The following is a 24,530-nucleotide window of genomic DNA, read 5'->3' as shown; positions in this document are numbered from 1 at the left end:
AGTGAGGAAGGCTGTTTTCAGAAGAACATGCCTGGGATTGTCTTATCCAAGAACTTTTTCTCTTTTTAAAAAAAATGTTTACCTATTTAAAGAGAGAAAGAGCACAAGTGAGAGAGAGCATGAGAACGAGTTGGGTGGAGGGGCAGAGAGAGAGAGAAAGAGAATCCCAAGCAGGCTCCTCATGGAGCCCAATGTGGGGCTCAATCCCACGAACCAAGAGATCATGACCTGAGCCCAAATCAAGAGTCAGATGCTTAACCAACTGAGCTACCCAGGCACCCCCCACCCCTGCTTTTTGTTTAGAGATTTATCTAACGTGCTCTTTGTGTATCCGGTCCCGTTCCCCTCCAGCATTTTTAAGGTATAATTTACATAGAGGAAAATGCTTCATTTTTAGAGTATAGCTTTAATTTATTACTTATTAAAAATTTGTAATGTTTATTTCTGAGAGAGTGAGAGCAAGCAGGGGAGGGGCAGAGAGAAAGGGAGACAGGGAGACAGCACAGAGCCTGACACAGGGCTCGAACACACGAAATGCGAGATCATGACCCGAGCTGAAATCGAGAGTCAGACATGCTTAACTGAGACACCCAGGTGCCCCAAGAGTAGTTTTTAGAGCTTTGACAAATGCAGAAAGTTGCGTAACCAACACTACAATCAAGATACAGAATAGTTCCGTCACCCGCCCCCCTCCAAATTCCTGCTTCTCCTAGTCAGCCTGGTCCCCATCCCCAGCAACAGTGATCTGCTTCCTCAATCACCTTGCTTTTCCTTATTTTTTTTTTCTTTTTGTGAACAGTGTATAATCCCACCACATTAGCAAGTAAAACAATATGACATTGGTGTAAAAATAATACATCTCAATGGAAGGAATGAAGAGCCAGAAATAGATTCCATTCAGTAGAAAATCTTAATGTTATGATAAAAGGCTTCAAAACGAAGGGGTAAGGTAGGATCATTTAATAAGAGGTACTGGGATAACTGGACACAAATTTGGGGAAAAAATAAGTCATACTGTGCACCACCCCCTGCAAAATAAAATGGACATGTATTGAGGACTGAAATAAAAAAAAAAAATCCTAGGAAACTAGCAAAAGATTAAACAGACTATTACTGAGTTAGTGGAGAACAGCTAGGTTTTTCTGCTTTGAAGCACTCCACCCCTCAAACAAAACGAAACAAAAGCCATAGTCCCAATGAGCACGACAAAATCATCCGTGCACTTTGAGAAGTAACCGACATGCAAGGAGAGCCACATGTGGAGTGGACAATGACAGAGGTGAAATGGCCTGGGGTGTGAGTGTGTGTGCGTGTGTGAAAGAGAAAGAGGCAGAGACACAAAAAACGTGTGCTCGGGTGCGCGCGCGGGACATTCAAAGCCCTTGGAGAAGGCAGGTTTTACTCCCGCCCACCTGGACTGTGAGGCAAGCAAAGGCTCCCCCAGAGGAAGTGAGGAAGCCTGGGGCGTTAGGGAAGGTCTGTGAGGTCCTGCTGACTTGGAGGCGGCTTCAGCCCAGCCCGTGGCCCCAGGCAGGGTTGACCGAACTCTCCGCCCCCGCGGCCCCCCAGTTGGCCAGGACCACCCAGACTTAAGGTGCACAGACAAGGCTCTCCAGGATGCTCCGACGACGCTCCCGCGGGGGACTGTGGACTGCCCTCTTCCCTGTGTGTGTCATAAGGTTTTGGAGCTGCCTTTCCTCCTTCAGGAGTAGAGGATATTGGCTACCTCGGAGTATTTTTGAGCACTTACTGTGTCCCAAGAACGTGGTGTTGAGGATACAGCAGTGATGAGTCTAGAGTCCTTACTCCAAAGGACCTTTTATCCTAAAGGGTATGTGTTAGGGGCCGGAAGACAGAATAAACGAATAAACACACAAGACAATTTCAAGTCAAATGCTATCAAGAAAACACAACTGGGGCGCCTGGGTGGCGCAGTCGGTTAAGCGTCCGACTTCAACCAGGTCACGATCTCGCGGTCCGGGAGTTCCAGCCCCGCGTCAGGCTCTGGGCTGATGGCTCAGAGCCTGGAGCCTGTTTCCGATTCTGTGTCTCCCTCTCTCTCTGCCCCTCCCCCGTTCATGCTCTGTCTCTCTCTGTCCCAAAAATAAATAAACGTTGAAAAAAAAATTAAAAAAAAAAAAAAAACACAACTGGATTGTGCAAACGCTATACCGAAAACAAGATTGCGCAAGAGCATTTGGGGGTGGGTGGAGGTGGAAAGGAGGCCTGGAGGGTTGGAGGGGAGGTTGCTCTGGAATGAGACTAGCCCCAAAAGGGAGCAGGAAATCACGGAAACAAGAGATAAGAGTCTTTTTTCTTGGGCTGTTTCTAGTCCAAATCCCTGAGGCCTGCGGAGGAAATGGGGGGCTTCTCTGCCCCTCCCCTGTGTAGGAAGGGGGTCTGGGGAGTATCGTGAATTCCGTCCTGGCCTAGGTCGCCTCTCCCTTCCTAACCCTTACCCTTCCTCCTTAGGGCCATTTTGCAACCCCCATCTGTTCCTCACCCCACTCCCCGCCCCTCAAGGGGGGCGTTCTCAGAGGGCAGCCAGACAGGGGCTGGGACCCCCGCCACCAGCAGAATCCTTCTGTTGAATACCCAGTGGGTATATCAAGTACAAGCTTAGGGGACCAGCGAGGCTGGGCAGAAAAAAGAAAATTTAAACATCGCTTGATGTTTCATAAAGAGCACCAAGGAACTACATCAGGAAAGTTTAACTCCTGCACCCCTAACATGCACTATGCTGTTCGGTATTGTCCTCCCTTTGAAGGAAGGCGAAAGGCAAGGAGCCCGGGAGGCACAGTTGTTCTGGGATTGGGGCTTCCGAGAGCCGAGTTGGGCCGCTGCGACCCGGGTGGAGAAGTCGGGCCGACCAGGCACACGCAAGCCCCGCCGGGGGGCAAGCGGTCGGCACGATTCCTTTCTGCCGACTGGGAGGGTCGCAGCTCTGCAGGCGGTTGCGGACGCCGGGTGAAGCCCAGAGGCGACCGCCGGACGGGTGGAGGCGCGGCTTCCGGCGGCAAGGCACCTCCTGCGGGCGACTCCACTCTTGGAGTGCGGGAGGGGAAAGCCCGGTGCTCCGGCCCAAAGCTGGGCTCCAGGGACGGCCACCCCTCCGCGAGGCCGCGAGTGGGCGGGTCCGGCCCAACCCAGCAACCGCCGAGACTTCCGGTTCCGATGACAGAGGCGCCGGAAGCCAGGGCTCCGGCTGTGGGAAGAGGTGAGAACCGGCTGGCTTCCGGGCGGTGAGGTGCGGGCCCAGGTCAAGGGGCGCCGGGCCGGCCAACGGGGGCGCGGGGGACGGGAGCTCCGCCGCGCTCCCAGGCTCTGGGCCTTCTCCGCAGCCCCTCAGGCGCCCGCCCCAGCCTGCCTGTTGGCTTGTTTTCTCCCCAGTCGTCGGCCCGGAGCAGCTGGAGTCCCACGGACTCACAGGACCCTGGAGGAGCCGCCTCTGCCAGGGGAGTCCCTCGAACTGAGAGGACCCGTTCTAGTGCGACCCGGCCGGGTCTGAGGTAACCCGAGGGGGCCAGACGGGGCTTTCAATCAGGGTCTTCTGAAGGATGAGTAGGAGTGTGCCAGTCATTTGCACGTTAATGCAGGCGAAATTCCTAGTAGGAGTTACAGCTTAGGAGTTGCAAATGGTGGGCTTTGTCCTCCAGTTTTGGCTGATGACGAAAGATTTGAAACTTCAACTAGGGATGTATAATGAAGAGAAGGAACGGGGTGATAAGATAGGGTGTCTGGAGTGGGGGTGGAACAGAAGGGTCAACATTAGATACTGTGATGTAGGAGAGCACCTCTGAAGAGACGATGTTGACATTGGACCCTGACAAGGAGCCAGTCATGGGAAGATTTGGGGGAAGAGTGTATCAGGCAGAGGGAACAGCCAGTCACAGGCCCTGAGACAGAAATAAACTCATTGTAGTCAAGGACAGAAAGGAGGCTGGTATGGTTGGAGTATGGGCAGTGAAGGGGAGAGTGGTAGCTGAGCAAGGAGGGATGGTTGGAAGTCAGCTCACATAGAGCCTCGTGGGCCATAAAAAGGAGGTGGGAGGCACCTGGCTGGCTCAGAGGAGCATGTGACTCTTGATCTCAGGGTGGTGAATTTGAGCTCCGTGTTGGGTGTAGAGGTTACTAAAAGAAATAAATAAACTAAAAAAAAGGAGGGGATTTTATTCTGAGTACAGTAGGGATCTGTTGGGTTTTAAGCAGAGGACTGGTGGGCAGGGTGGAGACTGGATAGAAGTGAGGGGTGCAGAAGTGTAAGAGTTGGGTCAATGGAAGCTGTCCTGTCCTAGGCATTTTTTTTTTAATGTTTGTTTTTTTTTATTTTTGAGAGAGAGAGCGAGTGAGCGGGGGAGGTGCAGAAAGAGGGGGTACAGAGGATCTGAAGCAGGCTCTGCGATGTCAGCACAGAGTGAGATGCGGGGCTCGAACCCACAAACTGTGAGATCATGACCTGAACCAAAGTCAGACGCTCAACCCCGGTGCCCCAAGGCTGTCCAGTTCTGTGTCAAATGGCAAAGGGGACCTTTCTGTGTTTTGCATAAGCTTCCCTTCTTCCCTTTTGCCTCAGAAGGGGGCCCTTCTGTTTCAGGATGCTGAAGATTGACTGGGGACAAAACCCATGCATGCCTTAGTGGGGATTTTAATACTTTATTCATGTGTCTTCCTGTCCACCCCCCTGCAGGTTCAAGCTCAGGTCCCCTAGCCCAACGGTTAGGAGATGGATGCGCCATTTAATCAGCAAGAATTCACTGAACAGCCACTGTGGACCAGGCCCTGGGCTGGGTGCTGAGGGGAGAAAGAGGACAAGATTGGCCTCCAGCCCTGAGCAGCTCACAGTCTAGTAGGAGACCTGTAAAGAGGCAGTTACTGTGCCACAGTGCTGAGGACTCAGAGGAGTGTGGAATGGGTGTCTTCCACAGAGGTTTGCGAACCAGAAGGAGACACCAGGGGGGATTTCGTCGAGGGCCTTGTGGGGAGCTGGTGATTAAACTGCTTCTTGCAGCCTCCATACAGAGGAGTGCACAGGGCACTCTGGACACAGGAGTAGCTTGTGCAAAGGAAGCGAATGTGTAACTACACACGGCTTGTGCGTCAAGCCAGGCAGTGTTGAGTCAAGGGGTGACAGGGTCTGATGTGTTGTTTGAAGGGATCGTCCTAGTGGATCGTTTCTGTACATGTGAGACCTTGGGGAGGAGGGCTGGAAATGGACATGAAATTCCACTGGATTCATCATGAAGCTTGTCAAAGACAAACTCACACTCATCCATCCTAGTGCCTGGTGAACATGACCGACTGTGGTTGAGGCAGAGTGGCTCACCGTGGACACACTGAATTAGCCTCCTGGGCTTTTGGGTAGAATACTTGCATGCAGTTCTGTTTTCCTGGCTTATTTATTTTATTTTAGATTTTACTGAGTTCATCAGACTCCTCACTTCGTTATACATTTAACTGGTTCAGGCAGGACCTCTATCTCTTTTGTATTTATTTATGTATTCCCTTTTATCCCCTTTCCTTCCTTCTCCCCCCAACCTCCGCCCACAGGAAACCACCCTGCTATGTTTAGTGTAAATCCTTTTATTTGCCTGTGTCCTTGGTTGTACGCATAGATTTAAAAAAAAAAAAATTTTTTTTAATGTTTATTTGTTTTTGAGAAAGACAGAGACAGAATGTGAGTGGGTTAGGGGCGGAGAGAGAGGGAGACACAATCTGAAGCAGGCTCCAGGCTCTGAGCTGTCAGCACAGAGCCTGACATGGGGCTTGAACTCACAAGCTGTGAGATCATGACCTGAGCCGAAGTCAGACGCTCAATGCTCAACCGACTCCGCCACCCAGGCGTCCCCATAGATTTTTAATTTACATAAATGGTATTCTGCCTAGAGTTCCTTGTTTCTTTTTTCCCCTTCAGGGCTGTGTCTTTGGGATTTTATTGATGATCCTGTGAGTATCTCTGAGGTGGCTTCTAAATGCTAACCAGGTTTCCATAGATGCATCTCCCGTATTTTACTTCCTTGACTTATCAGCGCCTCCCCCCTCCAATGCCTCTCATCGTGGCTCCTAGATTGTCTTCCACTTCCTGCCACAACACACAGTGCTGGGGTGAAAATCCTTGTACCCAACTCCTCCCTCAGCTTTTTGATACAATTTCGAGAGGTTGACTTGGGCTTCCCTTAGATAATCCTGGCCTCGGTTGGTGTCCCACAGGGTTAGACTTGTTTGACCTTGGTGAGGTCCTGACCTTTCTTGAGCTATATTTGTTTTTGGTAGATTGTGATCCTAGTTGGTTCCCCAACTCTTGGCAAACATTCTTTTGTGGTGCCATCTTTCCTAGTTGATCATCTCACAGGCTGTGTGGTTGGTTTTCTGTTGCTTGGTGTCATTAATCATTGCTGTGCACTCATTCCAGCCACAGATACTGGCTGCTTCCCTCTCCTGGTGAGATGGCGGCCTGTTTAAGCTGGTTTAAGTGTGATGTGAAGTGCTTCAGAGAAGGGCTCTGGAGCCAGACTGCCTGGCTTCACTTACCAGGTCCTCCCCTTTCTTAGCTTCATGACCTTGGGCAAGTTATTTAATCTTCTGTCATCTGTAAAATGGATCTAATAACTAGACCTACTTCATGGTGTTTTGATAAGAATTAAATCCGGGGCGCCTGGGTGGCTCAATTGCTTAAGTGTCTGACCCTTGATTTTGGCTCAGGTTATGATCTCATGGTTGTGAGATTGAGCCCTGTGTTGGGTTCTGGCTAACAGTGCAGAGGCTGCTTAGCATTCTCTCTCTCTGCCCCTGCCCCCCCTCAAAATAAATAAATAAACATAAAAAAAAAAAAAAAACTAGGGGCGCCTGGGTGGCGCAGTCGGTTAAGCGTCCGACTTCAGCCAGGTCACGATCTCGCGGTCCGTGAGTTCGAGCCCTGCATCGGGCTCTGGGCTGATGGCTCAGAGCCTGGAGCCTGTTTCCGATTCTGTGTCTCCCTCTCTCTCTGCCCCTCCCCCGTTCATGCTCTGTCTCTCTCTGTCCCAAAAATAAATAAGCGTTGAAAAAAAAAATTAAAAAAAAAAACAAACACTAAATTAGTTAATGCACGCAAAGTCGCTAGAACAGTGCCTGGCACATGTTAAGCCCCTATGAAACATTATTAGTAGGAGTAATAATAATTATTACTATTTCAGACAGGAGTCCCTGGTATATTTTGCCCATATGGCTCATATTCAGTTGTAGGGTATTTGCCCAGGGGGCATGAGGAGGGAGGCATGACCTCTGTACATCACAATTATGATTACAAATTCTAGTGTGATGACATCAGCCATAAGGATAGAAGGCAAAACCACATCTCTAGGCCCTGGTTGCCATTTCCCCATCACTCATCCCTTGTCTGCGAAGGAGGGGGCTACAGGCTGGGCCAAGATGATGAGGCCAGGGCTGGCACTGCTGGTGTGAATGGGGAGTCTCGTGAAACCGGGAGCATCCCGACGGTCCCCTCAGCCATGGGATTCTTGTGTGTTACTCTGGACCCTTCTTTGAGAGAATGGACAGCTGGCTAGATTTGAACATTCAAGAGAGCCCTTTCCTTTCAAATCCATTGGATGGAACGATAGGGAGGGAACTCTGTCACTGACATTTTGAGGACTATCCATGTGGTCAGCATCAAAAGCTGCTCTGGAATAGAGGGGAGTTGTGGGCCCAGGGTGGAAGGGACTGAGGAAGACACCTTGGTGGTGGTATAAGAAAAGTCAGCTTTCTTTTAATGGTATAATGAGAAGGGAGGGAAGAAGATGAGAGATGTTCTAGTCCAATGGGGGAGGCAGGCCCTCAAATACCCAGTTTACTCAAATATCTCACATTATCTGGTGATCCAAACTGAAATTCAAGGGGGCCATGTGGGAGTTGCGGGAGCCGAGCAGCAGTAAGCTAGGGATGGCTGCTGGAGGAGGTGATCTCTGAGCTGCCTCAGAAAGGATGAGCCAGCTTCTCAAGCAGTGACGACTGAGGGCTAATAGCATGCCCGGGAGCAGAAGCAGCATGGAGCCTGGAGGGAGCAAGGGTTCAGGCTGGCTGGACACAGGCTGCCTGTCTGTGGGTGAGCAGCAAGGGCTGCTGAATATGCTTTGCTGAGGCAAAGCTCATCAGGCCCAAGTGGTGGACAGTTGTTCTTTAGGCTGCATTTTCAGTTATCAGCCATTCGAGGACTGCCTTTGTGGCTTCTATCACTGTGGTATGTGGAAAACCAAGTCCACTAGCCAAAGAGAAGGCACTTATGATGAATATATAAAAATACATGAAATATGAAAATAGGCAGCCTCTGTATGTATTTCTACTAGATAGTATTGTCTGCTGAAGGCTCTGGGAGTCCTGCTCTTTCTTCTGATTAAAAAGAGATGAACAAAGGGGCACCTGGGTGGCTCAGTCAGTTGAGTGGCTGACTTTGGCTTCAGGCCATGATCTTGCAGTCCGTGGGTTTGAGCCCCACGTCGGGGTCTATGCTGACAGCTCAGAGCCTGGAGCCTGTTGGGGATTCTGTGTGTGTGTGTGTGTGTGTGTGTGTGTGTGTGTGTGTGTGTGTCTCAAAAGTAAATAAACATTAAAATTTAAAAGAAAAAAGAGATGAACAAGGATTATAGAATGAAAAGAGTTGAAAACAGTAATTTTGTCACCATGATTCAGAAAACCTGTCCTTATGCTTGCCTGGACCCCCCCACAGGGCCCCCTGGCTGGAGTGATGGGCGCTGTGGACTCCTATTTGAAGCTGGGAATTTCTGAGCATTGATAAATGACATGGGTGTGGCGAGGGGGATCTGGGAGCCCTCCCTACCACGCCCCCCCCCCCCAGCCCAGGTGGGGCCTGATGCAGCAGACCCCTTCCGCCCACAGGCAGAGGCCACCATGGAGCAGTGTGCGAGTGTGGAGAGAGAGGTGGACAAGGTCCTGCAGAAGTTTCTGACCTACGGGCAGCACTGTGAGCAGAGCCTGGAGGAGCTGTTACACTACGTGGGCCAGCTGCGGGCTGAGCTGGCCAATGCAGGTGGGTGTCCCCCGTGAGAGCCCCATGTCTGCCTCCGGGGGGAGCCTAGGAGACCCCAGGGGTGCTTGGTGACAGGCTTCTAGAAGGATGATGGTTTGTGGACGTCAGTACATGGATCCCTAGGCCTCCTTGAAGGATAATGGAAGTCATTCTGAGCTATTTCAAAAGTCCCAACAGAAGTTACTAATTTAGGGGTGCCTGGGTGGCTCAGTCAGTTAAGTGTCCAAATCTTGATTTCGGCTCAGGTCATGATCTCAGGGTCATGCGATCAGGCCATGTGTGGGGCTCCGTGCTGGGCGCAGAGCCTGCTTGATTCTCTCTGTCACTCTCTACCTCCCCCACTTGCTTTCTTCTTTCAAAAAAAAGACATTTTGGGGTAGTTTCAAATTCACAGAAAAGTTCCAGGAATAGTATAAAGAACTCATATATACTCTTCATCCAAATTTACAAACTGTGGATATGATTGCCAGATTTGCTTTATCACTTCTCTTGCATACTCTTACTTTTTCACCATTTGAAAGTAAGTTGCAGATCTCAAACCACTTGGCCCCTAAACTTTCAGTGTGTATTTCCTAAGGTCAAGGGTATTCTTTTACATAAGTACAGTGTAATTATTAAAATCAATAAGTTAAATATTAATACAATGTGATGGCCTAATGAATTCAGCTCATACTTTGATTTTATCATTGTCCGATGGTTTTCATAAAACCTTTTAATTTTATTCCCCATTCCAGGATCATGCACTACATTGTTTCCCATGTCTCATCTTTGTTTTTTCTTTTTTAATTTTATGTTTTAATTTTATTAAATTTATTTATAAATTTATTTATAAATTTATTAAAATTTATTAATTAAATTTTAATTTAATGTTATTTATTTTTGAGAGAGAGAGAGAGAGGGAGACAAAGCACAAGTGGGGGAGGGGCAGAGAGAGAGGGAGATATAGAATCCGAAGCAGGCTCCAGGCCCTGAGCTGTCAGCACAGAGCCCGACAGGGGGCTTGAACCCACAAACCATGCAATCCATGACCTGAGCCGAAGTTGGACACTTATCCGACTGAGCCACCCAGGCACCCCATAATCTTTGGTTTTTTAAACCTGGGACATTTCTTTTACTTGGTCTTTGTCTTTCAGGACATTTGACATTTTTGAAGAATTAAGGCTAGGGGCACCTTGATGGCTCAGTCGGTTAAGTTGTCTGTCCGACTTCGGCTCAGGTCATCATCTCGTGGTTCATGGGTTCAAGCCCCCCAACGGGCTCTGTACTGATAGCTCAGAGACTGGTGCCTGCTTCAGATTCTGTGTCTCCCTCTCTCTCTGCCCCTGCCCTGCTCTTGCTCTGTTTCTCTCTGTCTCTCAAAAATACTAAATGTTACAAAAATTTTTTTGAAACACTAAGGCTAATGGTCTTGCAGAATATCTCTTGGTTTGGACTTGTCTGCTGTTTCCTCCTCAGTCAGATTTTACATCTTGGGTAGCAGTACTTTAGAAGCAGTATGGTTCTCAGTGCATCATATCTGGAGGTACAAGGTGTCAGCTTGTTCCATGATTGGTGATGTGAACTTTGATTACTTGGTTAAGAAGGGTCCACCTGGGGCGCCTGGGTGGCGCAGTCGGTTAAGCATCCGACTTCAGCCAGGTCACGATCTCGCGGTCCGTGAGTTCGAGCCCCGCGTCGGGCTCTGGGCTGATGGCTCAGAGCCTGGAGCCTGTTTCCGATTCTGTGTCTCCCTCTCTCTCTGCCCCTCCCCCGTTCATGCTCTGTCTCTCTCTGTCCCAAAAATAAATAAACGTTGAAAATAAATAAATAAATAAATAAATAAATAAAATAAAAATACAGTACACAATGCCTGACATACAAAATATGTGTCAATTGACTGTTTATGTTATTGATAAGGCTTCCAGTTAACAGTAAGCTATTTGTAGTTAAGTTTTGGGGGAATCAAAAGTTAGGGCTGCCTGGCTGGTTCAGGGGATAGAGCATGCGACTGTTGATCTTGGAGTCATGACTTTGAGCCCCACATTGGGCACAGAGATTAATTAAAAATTTTTTTAAAAAATGGGCTAAATGGGCAAGGGGCATTAAGGAGGACACTTGTTGGAATGAGCACTGGGTGTTATATGTAAGTGGTGAATCACTAAATTCTATTCCTGGGGGAAAAAAAAAGAGATGGGTCACCTGGGTGGCTCAGTTGGTTGAGTGTCTGACTTCTGTTTGGGTCATGCTCTTGTGATTTGTAAGTTTGAGCCCCACATTGGGCTGGCTGCTATCAGTCCAGAGCCCACTTCAGATCCTCTGTCCCCCTCTGTCTGCCCACCCCCCACCTCAAAAATAAACACTAAGAAAAAGAAAAACTAAAAAAAAAAAAAAAAAAAAGTTAAAGCTATAAACCTTCAAATAAACTTTTTAAAAGGGGGGTGGGTGCCTGGGTGGCTCAGTCAGTTAAGCATCTGATTCTTGATCTTGGTTCAGGTCATGATCTCACAGTTTGTGAGTTTGAGCCCCACATTTGGCTCTGCGCTTATGGTGAGGAGCCTGCTTGGGATTCTCTCTCTCTCTCTCTCTCTCTCTCTCTCTCTCTCCTCCTCCTCCCCCTCCCCTGTCTCCCACTTGTGCACTCTGTCTCTCTAAAATACAAAATTAAATGGGGCTCCTGGGTGGCTCAGTCAGTTGAGCGTCCACCTTCGGCTCAGGGCATGATCTTGCGGTCCATGAGTTCAAGCCCTTCATCAGGCTCTGTGCTGACAGCTTAGAGCCTGGGGCCTGATTCAGATTCTGTGTCTCCCTCTCTCTCTGCCCCTCCCCTGCTTGTGCTCTTTCTCTGTCTCAAAAATAAACATTAAAAACATTTTTTTAATAAAAAATTAAAAACAAATATTATACACAGATTTTTGACTGCATGGGGTCAGCGCCTTTAAGTCCTGTGTTGCTCAAGAGTCCACTGTATTCATTGGCATTCAGCTTTCCTTTTTCCCTTACTTACTTACTTACTTATTTATTTGTTTGTTTGTTTGTTTATTTATTTATTTATTTATTTATTAGCTCACACCTCATAGATTCTTATTTTATTCGATGGGCTATAATCCATTACTGTTACTATTTATTTTGATGCTTAAATTGTCTTAGATTTGACCAGAGGTCACCCAATTCCTATGTCCTTTTTTTTTTAATTGAGCTGTAGTTTAAGTTTCATTCTTTTTTTTTTTTTTTAAACATTTTTTGTTTATTTTTTGAGAGAGAGACAGAGTGTGAACAGGGAGGAGCAGAGAGAGAAGGAGACACAGAATTCGAAGCAGGCTCCAGGCTCTGAGGTGTCAGCACAGAGCCTGACATGGGGCTCGAACTCAAAAAACATGACATGACCTGAGCCAAAGTCAGACGCTTAACTGAGCCACTCAGGTGCCCCTTAAGTTTCATTCTTTTAAAGTGTGCAATTCAGTGGTTGTTAGTGTATTTACATGGCTGTACCATCACTACCACTATCTAATTTCAGAATTTTCATCACCCCAAAAACGAATCCTACCCACCAACAATCACTCCATTTCTCCCCTTCTTTCACATCCTGCAGCCACTTACCTACTTTGTCTCCATGGATTACCTATCCAAGATACTTCGTACAAATGCATTCCTACAGTATGTGGCCTTTATGTCTGGCTTCTTTCACTTAGCATAATGTTTTCAAGGCTCAGACACGTTACAGTATTAATCAGTACTTGCATTTTTTTTTCTATGCTGGGTCATGTGGCAACTCTCTGTTAACTTTTTGAGGAACTGGCAGACTGTTTTCCAAAGGTAGCTGCAACATTTTGCCTTCCCACCAGCAATGTATGTGGGTTCCAATTTCCTCCTATCTTCATCAATACTTACTTTTACCTGTTTTTTTGATTATGGCCATCCTAGTGAGTATGAAGTGATATCTTACTGTGGTTTTGCTTTGCATTTCCCTACTGACTCATGATGCTGAGCATCTTTTCATGTGCTTCTTGAACATTTATCTTCATTAGAGAAATGTCTACTTAATTGTTTCCCATTTTTAAATTGGCTCTCTTTATTGTTGAGTTGTACAAGTTCTTTATATATTCTTAAAACAATTTTTTTTATGTTTTTATTTTATTTTTGAGAGAGACAGAGTGTGAGTGGGGGGAGGGGCAGAGAGAGAAGCAGACACAGAATCCGAAGCAGGCTCCAGGCTCTGAGCTGTCAGTAGAGAGCCTGATGTGGGGCTCGAACTCACAAATGGTGAGCCGAAGTCGGACACCCAACTGACTGAGCCATCCAGGCGCCCCTATATGTTAATAGTAGACTCTTAGTGGATATATGTGTGTGTGTGTGTGTGTGTGTGTGTGTGTGTGTGTGTGTGTGTACACACACACACACACACACACATATATATATATTTAAGTTTATTCATTTATTTTGAAAGAGAGTGGGGGAGAGGGGCAGAGAGAAAGGGGGAGAGAGAATCCCAAGCAGGCCCCACACAGTCATTGCAGAGCCCAACGCAGGGCTCAATCTCATGAACCATGAAATCATGACCTGAGCCTAAATCGAGAGTCTAAAGCTTAACTGACTGAGGGGTGCTTGGGTGGCTCAGTTGGTTGAGCGCCCAGCTTTGGCTCAGGTCATGATCTTGTGGTTAACGAGTTCGAGCCCCACGTTGGGCTCTGTACTGACAGCTCAGAGCCTGGAGCCTGCTTTGGATTCTGTGTCTCCCTCTCTCTCTGCACACCTGCACACCGCCTTCCGCCCCCCCTCCCCCAATTGCACTCTGTCTCTGTCTCTCTCAAAAATAAACATAAAAAAAATTTAAAGCTTAACTGACTGAGCCACCCAGGCACCTGTCATGTCTTTTCACTTTTTTGATAGTATCCTTTGAAGCATAAAATTTTTTTTATGTTTATTTACTTTTGAGAGAGACAGAGACAGAGGGGGAGGGGCAGAGAGAGAGGGAGGCAAAATACAAAGCAGGCTGCAGGCTCTGAGCTGTCAGCACAGCCCAATGCAGGGCTCGAACCCATGAACTGTGAGGTCATGACCTGAGCCAAAGTCAGACACTTAACTGACTGAGCCACCCAGGTGCCTTGAAGCATAAAATTTAAAAAAAAAATTTTTTTGTTAATGTTTTTATTTTTGACAGAGAGACAGAGCATGAGTAGGGGAGGGGCAGAGAGAGAGGGAGACAGAATCTGAAGCAGGCTCCAGGCTCTGAGCTGTCAGCACAGAGCCTGACACGGGGCTAGAACTCCTGAACCATGAGATCATGACCTGAGCTGAAGTCTGATGCTTTACCGACTAAGCCACCCAGGCACCCCCGAAGCATAAAATTTTTAATATTGACAAAGTCTAGTTTATTTTTTCTTGGGCTACACAATAAGATAGTTCCTGGAATCAGTAATTTCTTTCTACAAGGAGACTGGTTCTTTTGGTGGAAAATGGTAGTTGGAAAGCAAGATCTGGGTTGTTACTGAGGGGTTGTATCTGTTTTTTTAGCAGACAGATATTTGTATGTTGCAGGCCATGGGTTTGTGCGGATACCTCTGATTTCAATCCAATATCCAGGGTTCTTCCTAGGCTTCCCCCATCCATAGCCAAATCTCTTTTCTGCATCCGTGAGAAGCCTGACTCCGAACAACATCAATAAATTTCTCATCTGCTTGATTTCTGTGGTACATAGAAAGTATTTTCAGAGTTGCTACACTAGTAGCACTGAGAAAAACAAATGTATAGAGTTTGTTTTCTTTTTATCTTTTTTTTTTTTTTTAAAGAAAGCATGCACATGGAAAAAGACTAAGGTCAGAAAAGCTTACAGTGAAAAGTGAGTCTCCCTTTCACCCTTGATTCCCAGTGTCTGTGTGCTTCTCTCCCAAGTCAAGCCCTGTCCCTGGTTTCTCAGGTGCCCTTCTAGACAGCATCTGGGTGCCCATATAGGTGGCATGTGTGTCTATTCCCCCTCTTTTTTTTTTTTTTCCAAACGCAAAAAGGGTAGAATAAAGTACATGCTTTCCTGTACCTTGCTTTCCTAGTTTGTTTTGGGGAATGTTCTGTATTAGTACATAGAATTCTACCTCATCCTTGTACCTTTTGGCTTCCCATTCCATCATATGGTTGTGCCATGCTATAACAAATGCCCTTGACTTTGATGGCATGTTAACTGTGTGCAGTAGAATGGTTTCCTTCTGTGGGTCTGAAACTCTTGTACACTGTGCTGTTGGTTAACAGATGGTGATGGCTGCCGTAGCGTCTTTACACGGAGACTGTGTTTTCTCAGATGGGGATTTGTCAGGGCTCGTAGTTGTCCGTGGGTCCTTGGGCAGGGAAGATTTGGGGATTTCAGGTTAAAAGGCTTTGGTTTTGGGGCACCTTGCTGGCTCAGTTGGTAGAGCATGTGACTCTCGATCTTGGGATCGTGAGTTCAAGCCCCACGTTGGGCCTAGAGCTTACTTTAAAAAAACACAAAAAGGGTTTGGTTTCCTGAAAGCTGTTGCTTTGTCCTAACAGGAATGTGGCCAGGGAATGTGCAGAGTGTGGCCCTCTGTGACCTGAATGGAGCAGAATATGAGAGATGAGTGGCAAGCTGGGGTTGGGGCAGGTGGCACTGATGTCAGAGTGGAATGCAGTCCTGCCCCATCTCCCCAGCATAGGAGGGTGGCCCATCCACTGCCTCCTGTCTGTATTTGTCAGGATACATTCAGTTACAGGTGACAACCCTGGGGGTGCTGGGGTGGCTCAGTGGGTTGAGGGTCCGACTCTTGACTTTGGCTCAGGTCATGATCTCACGGTTTGTGAGTTTGAGCTACTCATCGGGCAGTGTGGAGCTTGCTTGGGATTTCATCCCCTCTCTCTCTGTCCCTCCCCTGCTCACACACACACTGTCTCTCTCAAAAACAAACAGAAACCAAAAACAAGTGACAGAAACTCAGCTCAGACCAGCTTAAACCAACAGGCGGGGGTCGGGAAGACTGGATTTATGGACTTGGGTCACTGAAATGTCCAGGCTCAGCTGCGTCCAGGTGCTCACGTGATCCGCTCAGTGTATGCTGGCTTCATACTTGGAGCACTGCTCCTCTGAGGTAGTCACAGTGCTCCAGAAGCTCCAGTTCCCATCGTGATTGTTCAGCATCTTAGCAGAATGCATCTATCTTCCAGGGCGTCTGGTCTTGGAGTTGAGACACTCCCCGACCTTCTTGGGTCTTGTTTCTTTCCCTGACCCAAGGTGCTGCTGCCTAAAGAAGGCGCATCGATGCTGGGCTGGAGGAGGGGTCTGAAAACCATTGCAGGCCTGGGGGCGTGAGCCAGAAATATCCTTGAGCTTCCCTGGCAGTATCCTCTGGGTTGATAAAAGGCACGAACACAGGGATAGTGCCTTGTTGTTCAAAGCCTTCTCACATGTGGTATCTTACACAAGACCATAAAGAGCCCTCAGGTGTGGTGGTGGTTTTACATCTGTCATTGTTGTCGCCTGGCAAGCTCCTGCCTCAGCTTCCTCAGCTACAGGACGGGATATTCATAGTGCCCACTGCAGAGCACGGTGGTGAGGATTAAATGAGCTAAAATTAAGGGCTTACCCACAGGAAGTCCCAAATCATCTACATTTCACAGCAGCGTACAGGGCTGGCATTGTCACACCATTTTACAGGTGAGGAAATGAACCGAGAGATGAACCCACTTGGCCCACTTGACCAGCTCCAAGGCATGCAGTTACAAAGTGGCAGGACGTGGGACAGAAGCTGAGATCTTTACTCGGGAGTTCAGGGCTTCCTCCCGGGCCTCCAGGCTGGTGTTTAGAGGAAGCAGGGACAAGGTGTGCTCCTCTGTGTCCTGCCTCACTGCCGGTATTTCCCTGCAGCCCTCCAGGGGACCCCTCTCTCTGCCACCCTCTCCCTGGTGATGTCCCAGTGCTGCCGGAAGATCAAAGACACTGTGCAGAAACTGGCTTCGGACCACAAGGACATTCACAGCAGCGTCTCTCGAGTGGGCAAAGCCATCGACAGGGTGAGCCTGCGGGCATCCCTGGGCTGGGGGTGGGGATGCCCTGGAGCTAGTGTGTCGGGCTCGGTGGGAGGTGGGAAAGTGAGCGTGAGCAGCACGGATGCTGAGTCACCGAGCCCTGTCTCTTGTCCTCGTCAGAACTTTGACTCTGAGATCTGTGGTGTCGTCTCCGACGCAGTGTGGGACTCACGGGAGAAGCAGCAGCAGATCCTACAGATGGCCATCGTGGAGCACCTGTACCAGCAGGGCATGCTCAGTGTTGCCGAGGAGCTGTGTCAGGTAACGGCCTGGCCTGGACGGTGCTGGCACCTGCCCGTTCTGCTCCCGCTTGATAGTTGTCTTTATGTCAGGTTCCTGTTATTCTTTACAGAAGTTCGTTTTAGAAAGGAAATCATTTCCCCTGCCTAAATAGAAGGTAGCTCTAAACATATATATGATGGAAAGTGAAGTCATGAAGTCAGAACTTCTAGCTAGAGCTGGTTGCCTGCCAGTGTTCTGAGTTGAGGCCCAATAGCCCTTTCTTAAATAGACAGGTTAGTGAAACGACAAAGTAGCACTTGTTAGGTGTTAAAAACACACAAACAGTAAAAGGATGCTTTCCCTAATGTAATCAAGAGGCCTGAAGAGGAACAATGCTCTCACCATGCTATTCCACGCAGGTCTCAGACCCTGGGGCTGGGGCGGGTGTGTAGTCTGCGCCCTGGGAGGCCAGCATGTAACGCTCAGCCTTATAGAACTGAAATGTTCTGAACTGAATGTCCAGCGATGGGACTGCGCTCTCCCCCCACAGGAATCCACCCTGAATGTGGACTTGGACTTTAAGCAACCCTTCCTGGAGCTGAATCGAATCCTGGAAGCTCTGCACGAACAAGACCTAGGGCCGGCGTTGGAGTAAGTTAGTCCTTAGATGGGCCAGAGGGGCACAGGGCATGTCTGTGGTCTCCGTGTCACCCAGTGTACTTGACATGACTCCAGCCCTGTGTCATGGGCCTCACTTAGGCTTTTGAAGCCCACCTCAGTCCCAGCTCTCCCAGGACCCCTCTCGTACCCCACCGGCTCCCTTTTTTCCCAGGTGGGCCATCTCCCACAGGCAGCGCCTGCTCGAGCTCAACAGTTCCCTGGAGTTCAAGCTGCACCGACTGCACTTCATCCGGCTCCTGGCAAGCGGCCCCGAGAAGCAGCTAGAGGCCCTCAGCTATGCCCGGCACTTTCAGCCATTTGCACGGCTGCACCAGCGAGGTACGCGCTCAGGGTGCCAGGGGGGTGCTGCTGGACCCCGGCAGGTGTCAGCATGGGTCAGGCTGTTGGGCTGCTGGTCCCTGCCCCACCTGAGGGGCTGCATGTAACCAGGATGCCGTTCCCCAGCGTGAGAACTCTGACCGCTCCCTCACTGTCTCCGAGGTGAACTCCGAACTCAAGGCTCTTCCTCTGCATCTACCTCTGCCATCATCTCAGACCACTCTGGTCCCTGACACCTGCTCTGTGCCACACCCACACTCAGCAGGGCGGGTCTGTGTGTGCCCGGGACACGCACGCCCTCATGCTGCCTGGCCTCAATATAGGCCTCCCACCTAGGAGAATCCCACTCCTTCCCGGCACGTCCTCCACAGCTTTCTTCATGAACCTTCTGTCACACCAGCGTTTCCACACCTTAGTCATTTGAGCCTCACTTTCCAGATGTTCCCTGCTAGTAACCATCCCTACCATTGGTCCCTTTTTTCTTTAGCTCTGTTTCTATCTACTTATCACCTCACATTTTATTTGTGAAATTATGAAAACCAGGCACTGTTAATAAATCTAGATACCACCTGGAAGTTTTTTTAACAGGGAGAGTAGCTAGTGTTGGGGTAAGAGAAACGTGAGGGAGACTCCCTCTTCATCGTGCACTTGAAAGGATGGGCAGCGAAGTCACACTCTCCTGATTGCCTTGCGAGGATGCTTCTTTGCCCCACACATGAAGAGACTCCGCCTCCACATGGGACTTTAGGGAAAACTGGTTTTGCCCGAGGGCATCTCATCGCCCCCTCAGCCTGTTCAGGGCCCTGGGCACTGCGGGGCTCAGTCTGCTCTCCAGCCCGTGCACCCAGATCTGTGCCCTGCTCCCCAGCCCGTGCACCAACCTGTGCCCTGCTCACCTTGTAGAAATCCAGGTGATGATGGGCAGTCTGGTGTACCTGCGGCTGGGCTTGGAGAAGTCGCCCTACTGCCACCTTCTGGACAACAGCCACTGGGCAGAGATCTGCGAGACCTTTACCCGGGATGCCTGTTCCCTGCTGGGGCTCTCGGTGGAGTCACCCCTCAGCGTCAGGTACAGGCAGCCCTGTGGGGGCAGCGCCAGCGGGAGGGTTTCCAGGGAAACAGTTTGCCGAGGCCAGTCATGTGCCAGGGATGGTGCTTGGTTCTCTCAAACCTAAACTGGCTCTTTCAGTCATTCCTCCAGGTAGGAGTTACCTGTTCTTACAGGTGGAGAAGCTGAGATCAGGAAGAGTTGTGGCCTGATGTCACTGCAAGGTCAGGGGCAGGGTCAACGTTCCCCTTCTGTAAGGTCTTTGGAATGAGGTCTCTGTCTTGCCTGCACCTCACCCCTGAATTATCACAAGACCCCCTGCAGCCTGTCCTCTCAACCTCATATCTCAAACCACGTCCCTTCAGGGAGATTTCAAAGTGGCTGAGTAACATGTATTGAGACTTTTCCCTTGGAAGACTCCTTTACAGTAATGTTCTCATGACTCCCCAAGGTCGTGAGTTGCAGGTGGATATCCTCATTTTACAGATGAGGAAACACACAGGCTCGACGCACAAATGAACTTGCTCAGGGCGTCACAGACCCCAGAACCCCAGGCTGTACCACAACGGATAGCGTCACGGTGCCATTTTATTTAGACTGGTTGTGGAGTCTCCTACCCCTCCCCTCCCCTCCCCAGGGTGAAGGATTCACGTTATAGAACAGTGTTTCCCAGCAGGGACACCAGTGGCACTTCAGGATGGTTCTGTAGTGCACGATTTCCCTGAGCATCATAGGTATTTAGCACCCGAGGCGCCAGCCAGTCGACTCCCCACCCCTGCCTGAGTCACTGTGAGATCTGAGTCTTCCCCCCGTTTCCAAGTGATGACAACCATGTAGACAACCAGTCAGAGGTGCATTATGACAACAGAGCAGGGGAGACAGGCAGGCTGGGGCCCCTGCAAACCGATCACTGTCCCTAACACAGCAATGACATTCCAGTAGTTGGACGAGCAGGGATCTGCCCCCTAGATCTTCCTTTTGTCTCTCCCATAGGTTCACAAACTCAGGGGTGCGTTAGAATGATCCTAGAGTTGGACACACATTAACCACACGTGGCACTTTATGAGCGACCGGCGCGATTTTCAAGGACCAATCTGACCATGTGCCACTTTAGAACCCTGTCCCAGGACACAAGCCAACAACAGTGTGCTGGTGCCTTTGTCCGCTGGGTCCTTGGTCTGGGCCACTGCAGCCCCTGCTCTTTGTTCCACAGCTTTGCCTCTGGCTGTGTGGCGCTGCCGGTGCTGATGAACATCAAGGCTGTGATTGAGCAGCGGCAGTGCACGGGGGTCTGGAGTCACAAGGATGAGTTACCGGTGAGGCCTGGCGGGGGGGAGGTGTGGGCTGGTGGCAGCACCAGGAAGGGCAGCCGTGGCCAGAAGTGGGGCTCACCCCTCCGTGGTGCCCCCACCCCCAGATCGAGATCGAACTGGGCATGAAGTGCTGGTACCACTCGGTGTTTGCCTGCCCCATCCTACGGCAGCAGACGTCAGATTCCAACCCTCCCATCAAGCTCATCTGCGGCCACGTGATCTCTCGAGATGCGCTCAACAAGCTCATTAACGGTGGAAAGTAAGTTCCCCGGGTTCTACTCCACCTCCCTTTCGCTCTCCTGCTGGCCAGCCCCTGAGACACTCTTTGTTCTCCTCCCTTTGCAGGCTCAAGTGTCCCTACTGTCCCATGGAGCAGAACCCAGCTGACGGGAAACGCATCATATTCTGATACCCGCCTGGGAGGAACTTTGCAAAAGGGCTTTTCACCCTTGAGCCTTGGTCTTGTCTACGCGGGGGTAGCTGCTGTCTGTGGATTGTGGTTCACTTCAGCGCAAATGGCCGAGTGCCACTCCAGGCAGAGGCCAAGAAGGGAGATGAACCAGTTTGTGCCAGGCAGCTGGCTCCTTGGCCATGAAGGTAGGCAGACACTGGCCTCTGCACTCCTGCCGTTTCCCTATCTGTATCTGCCACTGACTTAGTCACAGCCAACAGAGAGGCAGAGGACTTGGCAGGCAACACGGACATCTTCCCAGTCCTGGCATCCTGCCCTCAGCCGGGTTGCTGATGGCTACACCCATGCTGTATCTGCTGCTCCAGTGGTACAGCCTCACAACTGTATGTATCCACTTCCCACTGTAAATAGTCAGGTTTGAACTGAATGCCGTGGTTTTATAACTGAGCAAATATATTCACAGGCCTTCTCCTTACTTCACCGACAAGGAATCACTGCACGCCCAATGTACCCAGAGAGAACCCACTTTGCATCCCTGACTGGGTGAAAGGGCCCGGTGATGTCAGACCCCAGGCAAGATGCTTTTACACAAACATGTATAAAGTCTTTTCCTCTCCTTACTAGGAAGCAGTGCGAGGGGAGTTAGGAAGACAAACTGAGTTGACTTACGGGGCTCACAGCTTATAAAGGAGAGAGCTCAGAATTTAAACCAGATCCGACCCTCAGTCTCAAGCTCTTTTCAGTTTACCCCAGGGCACATGGAGCTTGGTCGCTGTGTGTACCCATGGAGCCCTGTGCTGGGCCTTAGAGAGCAGGAAGGCACCCTAAGTCTGAAATGTCTGAAGGGACTGGGTTACCGGGGTCATTGTGCCAAGTAGGAACGGTGGCCCAGGGTTTTGTTTCTAGCTTCATACCCCTCTTTCACATTTGCTGTGCCACGTGGGTAAATGGTTTCCATAAATTTCCCAGTGGCATTTCAGGCTCGTAGGGGCAGGGAAAGGAAGAAAGGAATGGGGGTGTGCCCAGCGCAGGGGCTGCAGGCTCTGGGCATGGGGTTGGCTGCAGTGGCCTCATCCTGAGGCCACCTACCATGGCCATGGGAGGGCCCAGACTCAGCCTGGGTCTGGCAGCAGCCTGGGACACCCTGTAAGTCCTTCGGGTTGTCTGCCAAGAATGGCTGCTTCTACTCCCTCCTGCCCACCACCTCCTTGGCCCAGCAGCACCTGCCGCTGAAAAAAACACCCACAGACTCACCACCTTTTAGTCTTAGCATTTACTTCCCCCACACTATACCCTCGGAGTGGTCTTCACCAATGCTCAACGGAACATTCCGGCTATGCCTTCACAAAAGAGCCGGCGGAGCTGCCCGGGAAGAAGACATGCTGCAGGGGACCAGGGCGATGCACAGACACAGGCCGCAGGAGGACAACCAGCTGGCCCACTGCCAGACCAACCACTTCCGGAGCAAGTGTCCGAGTCCTTCACATGGGTGGGGGCAGGGCCTGCACCTCCTCCAGGCACTCGTCATAAGCCTCCTGGTACTCCTCATGGGGCTTGACCATGATCACGCAGGTGGGGCGCTTGGAGCCTGCGGCTGCCCCCAGGTCCTGTGGAGCAGGGGAAAAAAGGTTGCAAGACCCATGACCTGCTGGCCTCATCCAGCCCACAGACAAGTGCCGTGCGGTCTGCATGACACCATCATTTCAACTCTGCCAACTTTCGAGTCAGGTCCAGCAACACTGGGCCTACACTGCCACAGAGCAAGCACAAATGGGCTCCGGCCCAGCAGAGGCTATCTCCTTAGGCCGGACCTGTGTTCTGGTCCCTGCCAACCTCCTCTCTGGGCCACGGCCCCTGTATAAGGATAAGGCCAGCTGCACAAGCCCCTTGAATGCCCACTCCTCCCCAAGCACAGCAGCCGCCTAACGGGACTAACACAAGCACTGCATCTTGGTCGACAGCACATCCACACACACCTCCTTTTCCATTCCCATGGTCCACGAGGGCAAGGATTCCCAGCTCACAAGAAGGAAAGTGAAGTGCAAAGCGTCAACGTGCAGTCCCTCAACCGGGAGCCGGTAGCGCCAAGGATCCATTCCAGTCTGCCTCCAGAGCCTGTGTTCTTTCCCACTGTGGCCTGCTCCCACAGACCTGATCACACACCCGCTGTTCCAATGCTGACCAAGACTGGGGCGGGGGTCGTGTGCTCCTTACCGTCTTGGAGGGGATATAGACGTAGGGCAAATTCCGGTCCTCGCACATAACTGGGAGATGGCAGTATACCTCAATGGGCAATGTGTCTCCTGCCAAAACCATGATCCTGAAATGAGAGAAACCCTCATCTCTAACTTGCTCAGTCCCGCTTTCAGTCAAAAGTACCTCTGTCCAGAGACCAGTAAGATGGACCTTGCTCTCAAGGACCCCAGTTATTAATGTGGATCTCCCACCTCCTGAAAGTACATGCAAATTTGTGTTTGATGATCACCTTCCTCTGGGGAGGTGATCCCTAGTTCTCGGCAAATTAAGTAAATGCCACGAAGTGTGACAAGTGGGATCCCACTGGGACAGGTGAGGTATGGTAGTGACCCCAAAGAGTAAGCTTAGTTCTTGAAGAGTCAAGAAAGGAATCAGGATGGGGAGCCTGGGTGGCTGGCTCAGTTGGTTAAATGTCTTGACTTGATTTCAGCTCAGATCACGATCTCACTGTTTGTGAGTTTGAGCCCCATGTCAGGCTCTATGCTGGCGCAGAGCCTGCTTGGGATTCTCTCTCCCTCTCTGCCCCTGCCCTATCCACGTTCTCTCTCAAACAACTAAACAAACTGAAAAAAAAAAAAAAAAAAAAAAGGAATCAGGAGGGGACAATGGATCAGAAAGCTGGCACCTTCTTAGGGGTCAGGCAGTCCATGGAGGGGCTGGGTACAGGGAAAGCATTTAAGACTGAGAATCAGAATGGCACCACATACCCAGGAGCTGGCTGGCAGGGGCCTGGGATGGGCCTTTGGAATCTAGGATAGGGTAGACGAGAAGGCTAGAGAGATTAGTAGGGGCCATATCCAAAGGCCTTGAATGCTGGGCTGAGAAGCATTCGCTCAGTCCCAAGAGTGACCAGAACTAATGAAGGCTTGCCAGAGAACCCTCAGGTAGGATACCTCTCTGGCAAGACGTCAGGCCTCTGGGGCAAGGAAGAGTGTTTCTCTAGGGAGTGACAGGCAAACATAAGGGAAGAGCTCTTGGTTCAAAGTACTGGGCCTGCCCTCCTCTAGTTTTTCTTTGGTCTTCTGGGCTCTCCTCTGCACACCTCTTCCTTTGAGTGGCCTTTAAGTGCTGGGGCTCCTCACAGCCTGATCCTTGGCTGCCCTCTCAGTACCTTCTCCCTGGGTGACCCCAGGCACTGCCATGGCCTCACTGCCATGTGCATACAACTCCCAAATCTGTTCTCTCCTGCCTGGCCTCTCCCTTCCAAGCTCCAAATCTATACAGCCACCTGCCAACTTGACAGTTCTGCTG

The 24,530-nt window shown here is 50.1% G+C and overlaps 2 protein-coding genes across 7 annotated transcripts; one reads left to right on the top strand and one right to left on the bottom strand.

Annotated features, from left to right (window-relative positions):
- Window positions 1-3,135: 3,135 nt before the first annotated feature.
- On the top strand, window positions 3,136-21,498 carry LOC121026834 (E3 ubiquitin-protein transferase RMND5B). Of its 6 annotated transcripts, none has more exons than XM_040469648.1 (10): window positions 3,136-3,217; window positions 3,391-3,509; window positions 8,872-9,022; window positions 16,869-17,290; window positions 17,802-17,902; window positions 18,084-18,250; window positions 19,154-19,319; window positions 20,512-20,614; window positions 20,716-20,870; window positions 20,957-21,498. In XM_040469648.1, exons 3-10 carry the CDS (start codon window positions 8,884-8,886, stop codon window positions 21,018-21,020), a joined length of 1,317 nt encoding a protein of 438 aa, XP_040325582.1. In that variant the 5' UTR covers window positions 3,136-3,217; window positions 3,391-3,509; window positions 8,872-8,883; the 3' UTR covers window positions 21,021-21,498. The 6 variants fall into 6 exon arrangements, with proteins under 6 accessions (XP_040325582.1, XP_040325584.1, XP_040325581.1 ...); XM_040469650.1 differs by lacking the exon at window positions 3,136-3,217 and having other exon boundaries at window positions 3,224-3,509; window positions 16,869-17,014; window positions 17,150-17,290; XM_040469647.1 differs by lacking the exon at window positions 3,136-3,217 and adding an exon at window positions 4,688-4,927 and having other exon boundaries at window positions 3,224-3,509.
- Window positions 21,499-22,277: 779 nt separating this feature from the next.
- Window positions 22,278-23,382, bottom strand: LOC121026835 (H/ACA ribonucleoprotein complex subunit 2). The gene is made up of 2 exons (XM_040469653.1): window positions 23,238-23,382; window positions 22,278-22,630 (listed from the first exon to the last, which is right to left on the bottom strand). Exons 1-2 carry the CDS (start codon window positions 23,337-23,339, stop codon window positions 22,505-22,507), a joined length of 228 nt encoding a protein of 75 aa, XP_040325587.1. The 5' UTR covers window positions 23,340-23,382; the 3' UTR covers window positions 22,278-22,504.
- Window positions 23,383-24,530: the final 1,148 nt, after the last annotated feature.

This window comes from Herpailurus yagouaroundi, unplaced genomic scaffold (assembly GCF_014898765.1).
Source record: "Herpailurus yagouaroundi ecotype Mexico unplaced genomic scaffold, PumYag 162552, whole genome shotgun sequence".
Lineage (NCBI taxonomy): Eukaryota > Metazoa > Chordata > Mammalia > Carnivora > Felidae > Herpailurus > Herpailurus yagouaroundi.
The sequence above is the reverse complement of the archived record's forward strand: the minus strand, read 5'-3'. Positions and strand labels throughout refer to the sequence as shown.

Excerpts from the sequence above, each read along its gene's own strand:
- LOC121026834 (XM_040469648.1), top strand. The coding sequence starts at position 8,884 with ATGGAGCAGTGTGCGAGTGTGGAGAGAGAGGTGGACAAGGTCCTGCAG. Across the intron at positions 17,291-17,801 it reads TTGCCGAGGAGCTGTGTCAG|GAATCCACCCTGAATGTGGA; the intron begins GTAACGGCCTGG and ends CTCCCCCCACAG. Across the intron at positions 18,251-19,153 it reads TGCACGGCTGCACCAGCGAG|AAATCCAGGTGATGATGGGC; the intron begins GTACGCGCTCAG and ends CTCACCTTGTAG.
- LOC121026835 (XM_040469653.1), bottom strand. The coding sequence starts at position 23,339 with ATGGTTTTGGCAGGAGACACATTGCCCATTGAGGTATACTGCCATCTC. Across the intron at positions 22,631-23,237 it reads TCTATATCCCCTCCAAGACG|GACCTGGGGGCAGCCGCAGG; the intron begins GTAAGGAGCACA and ends CCTGCTCCACAG.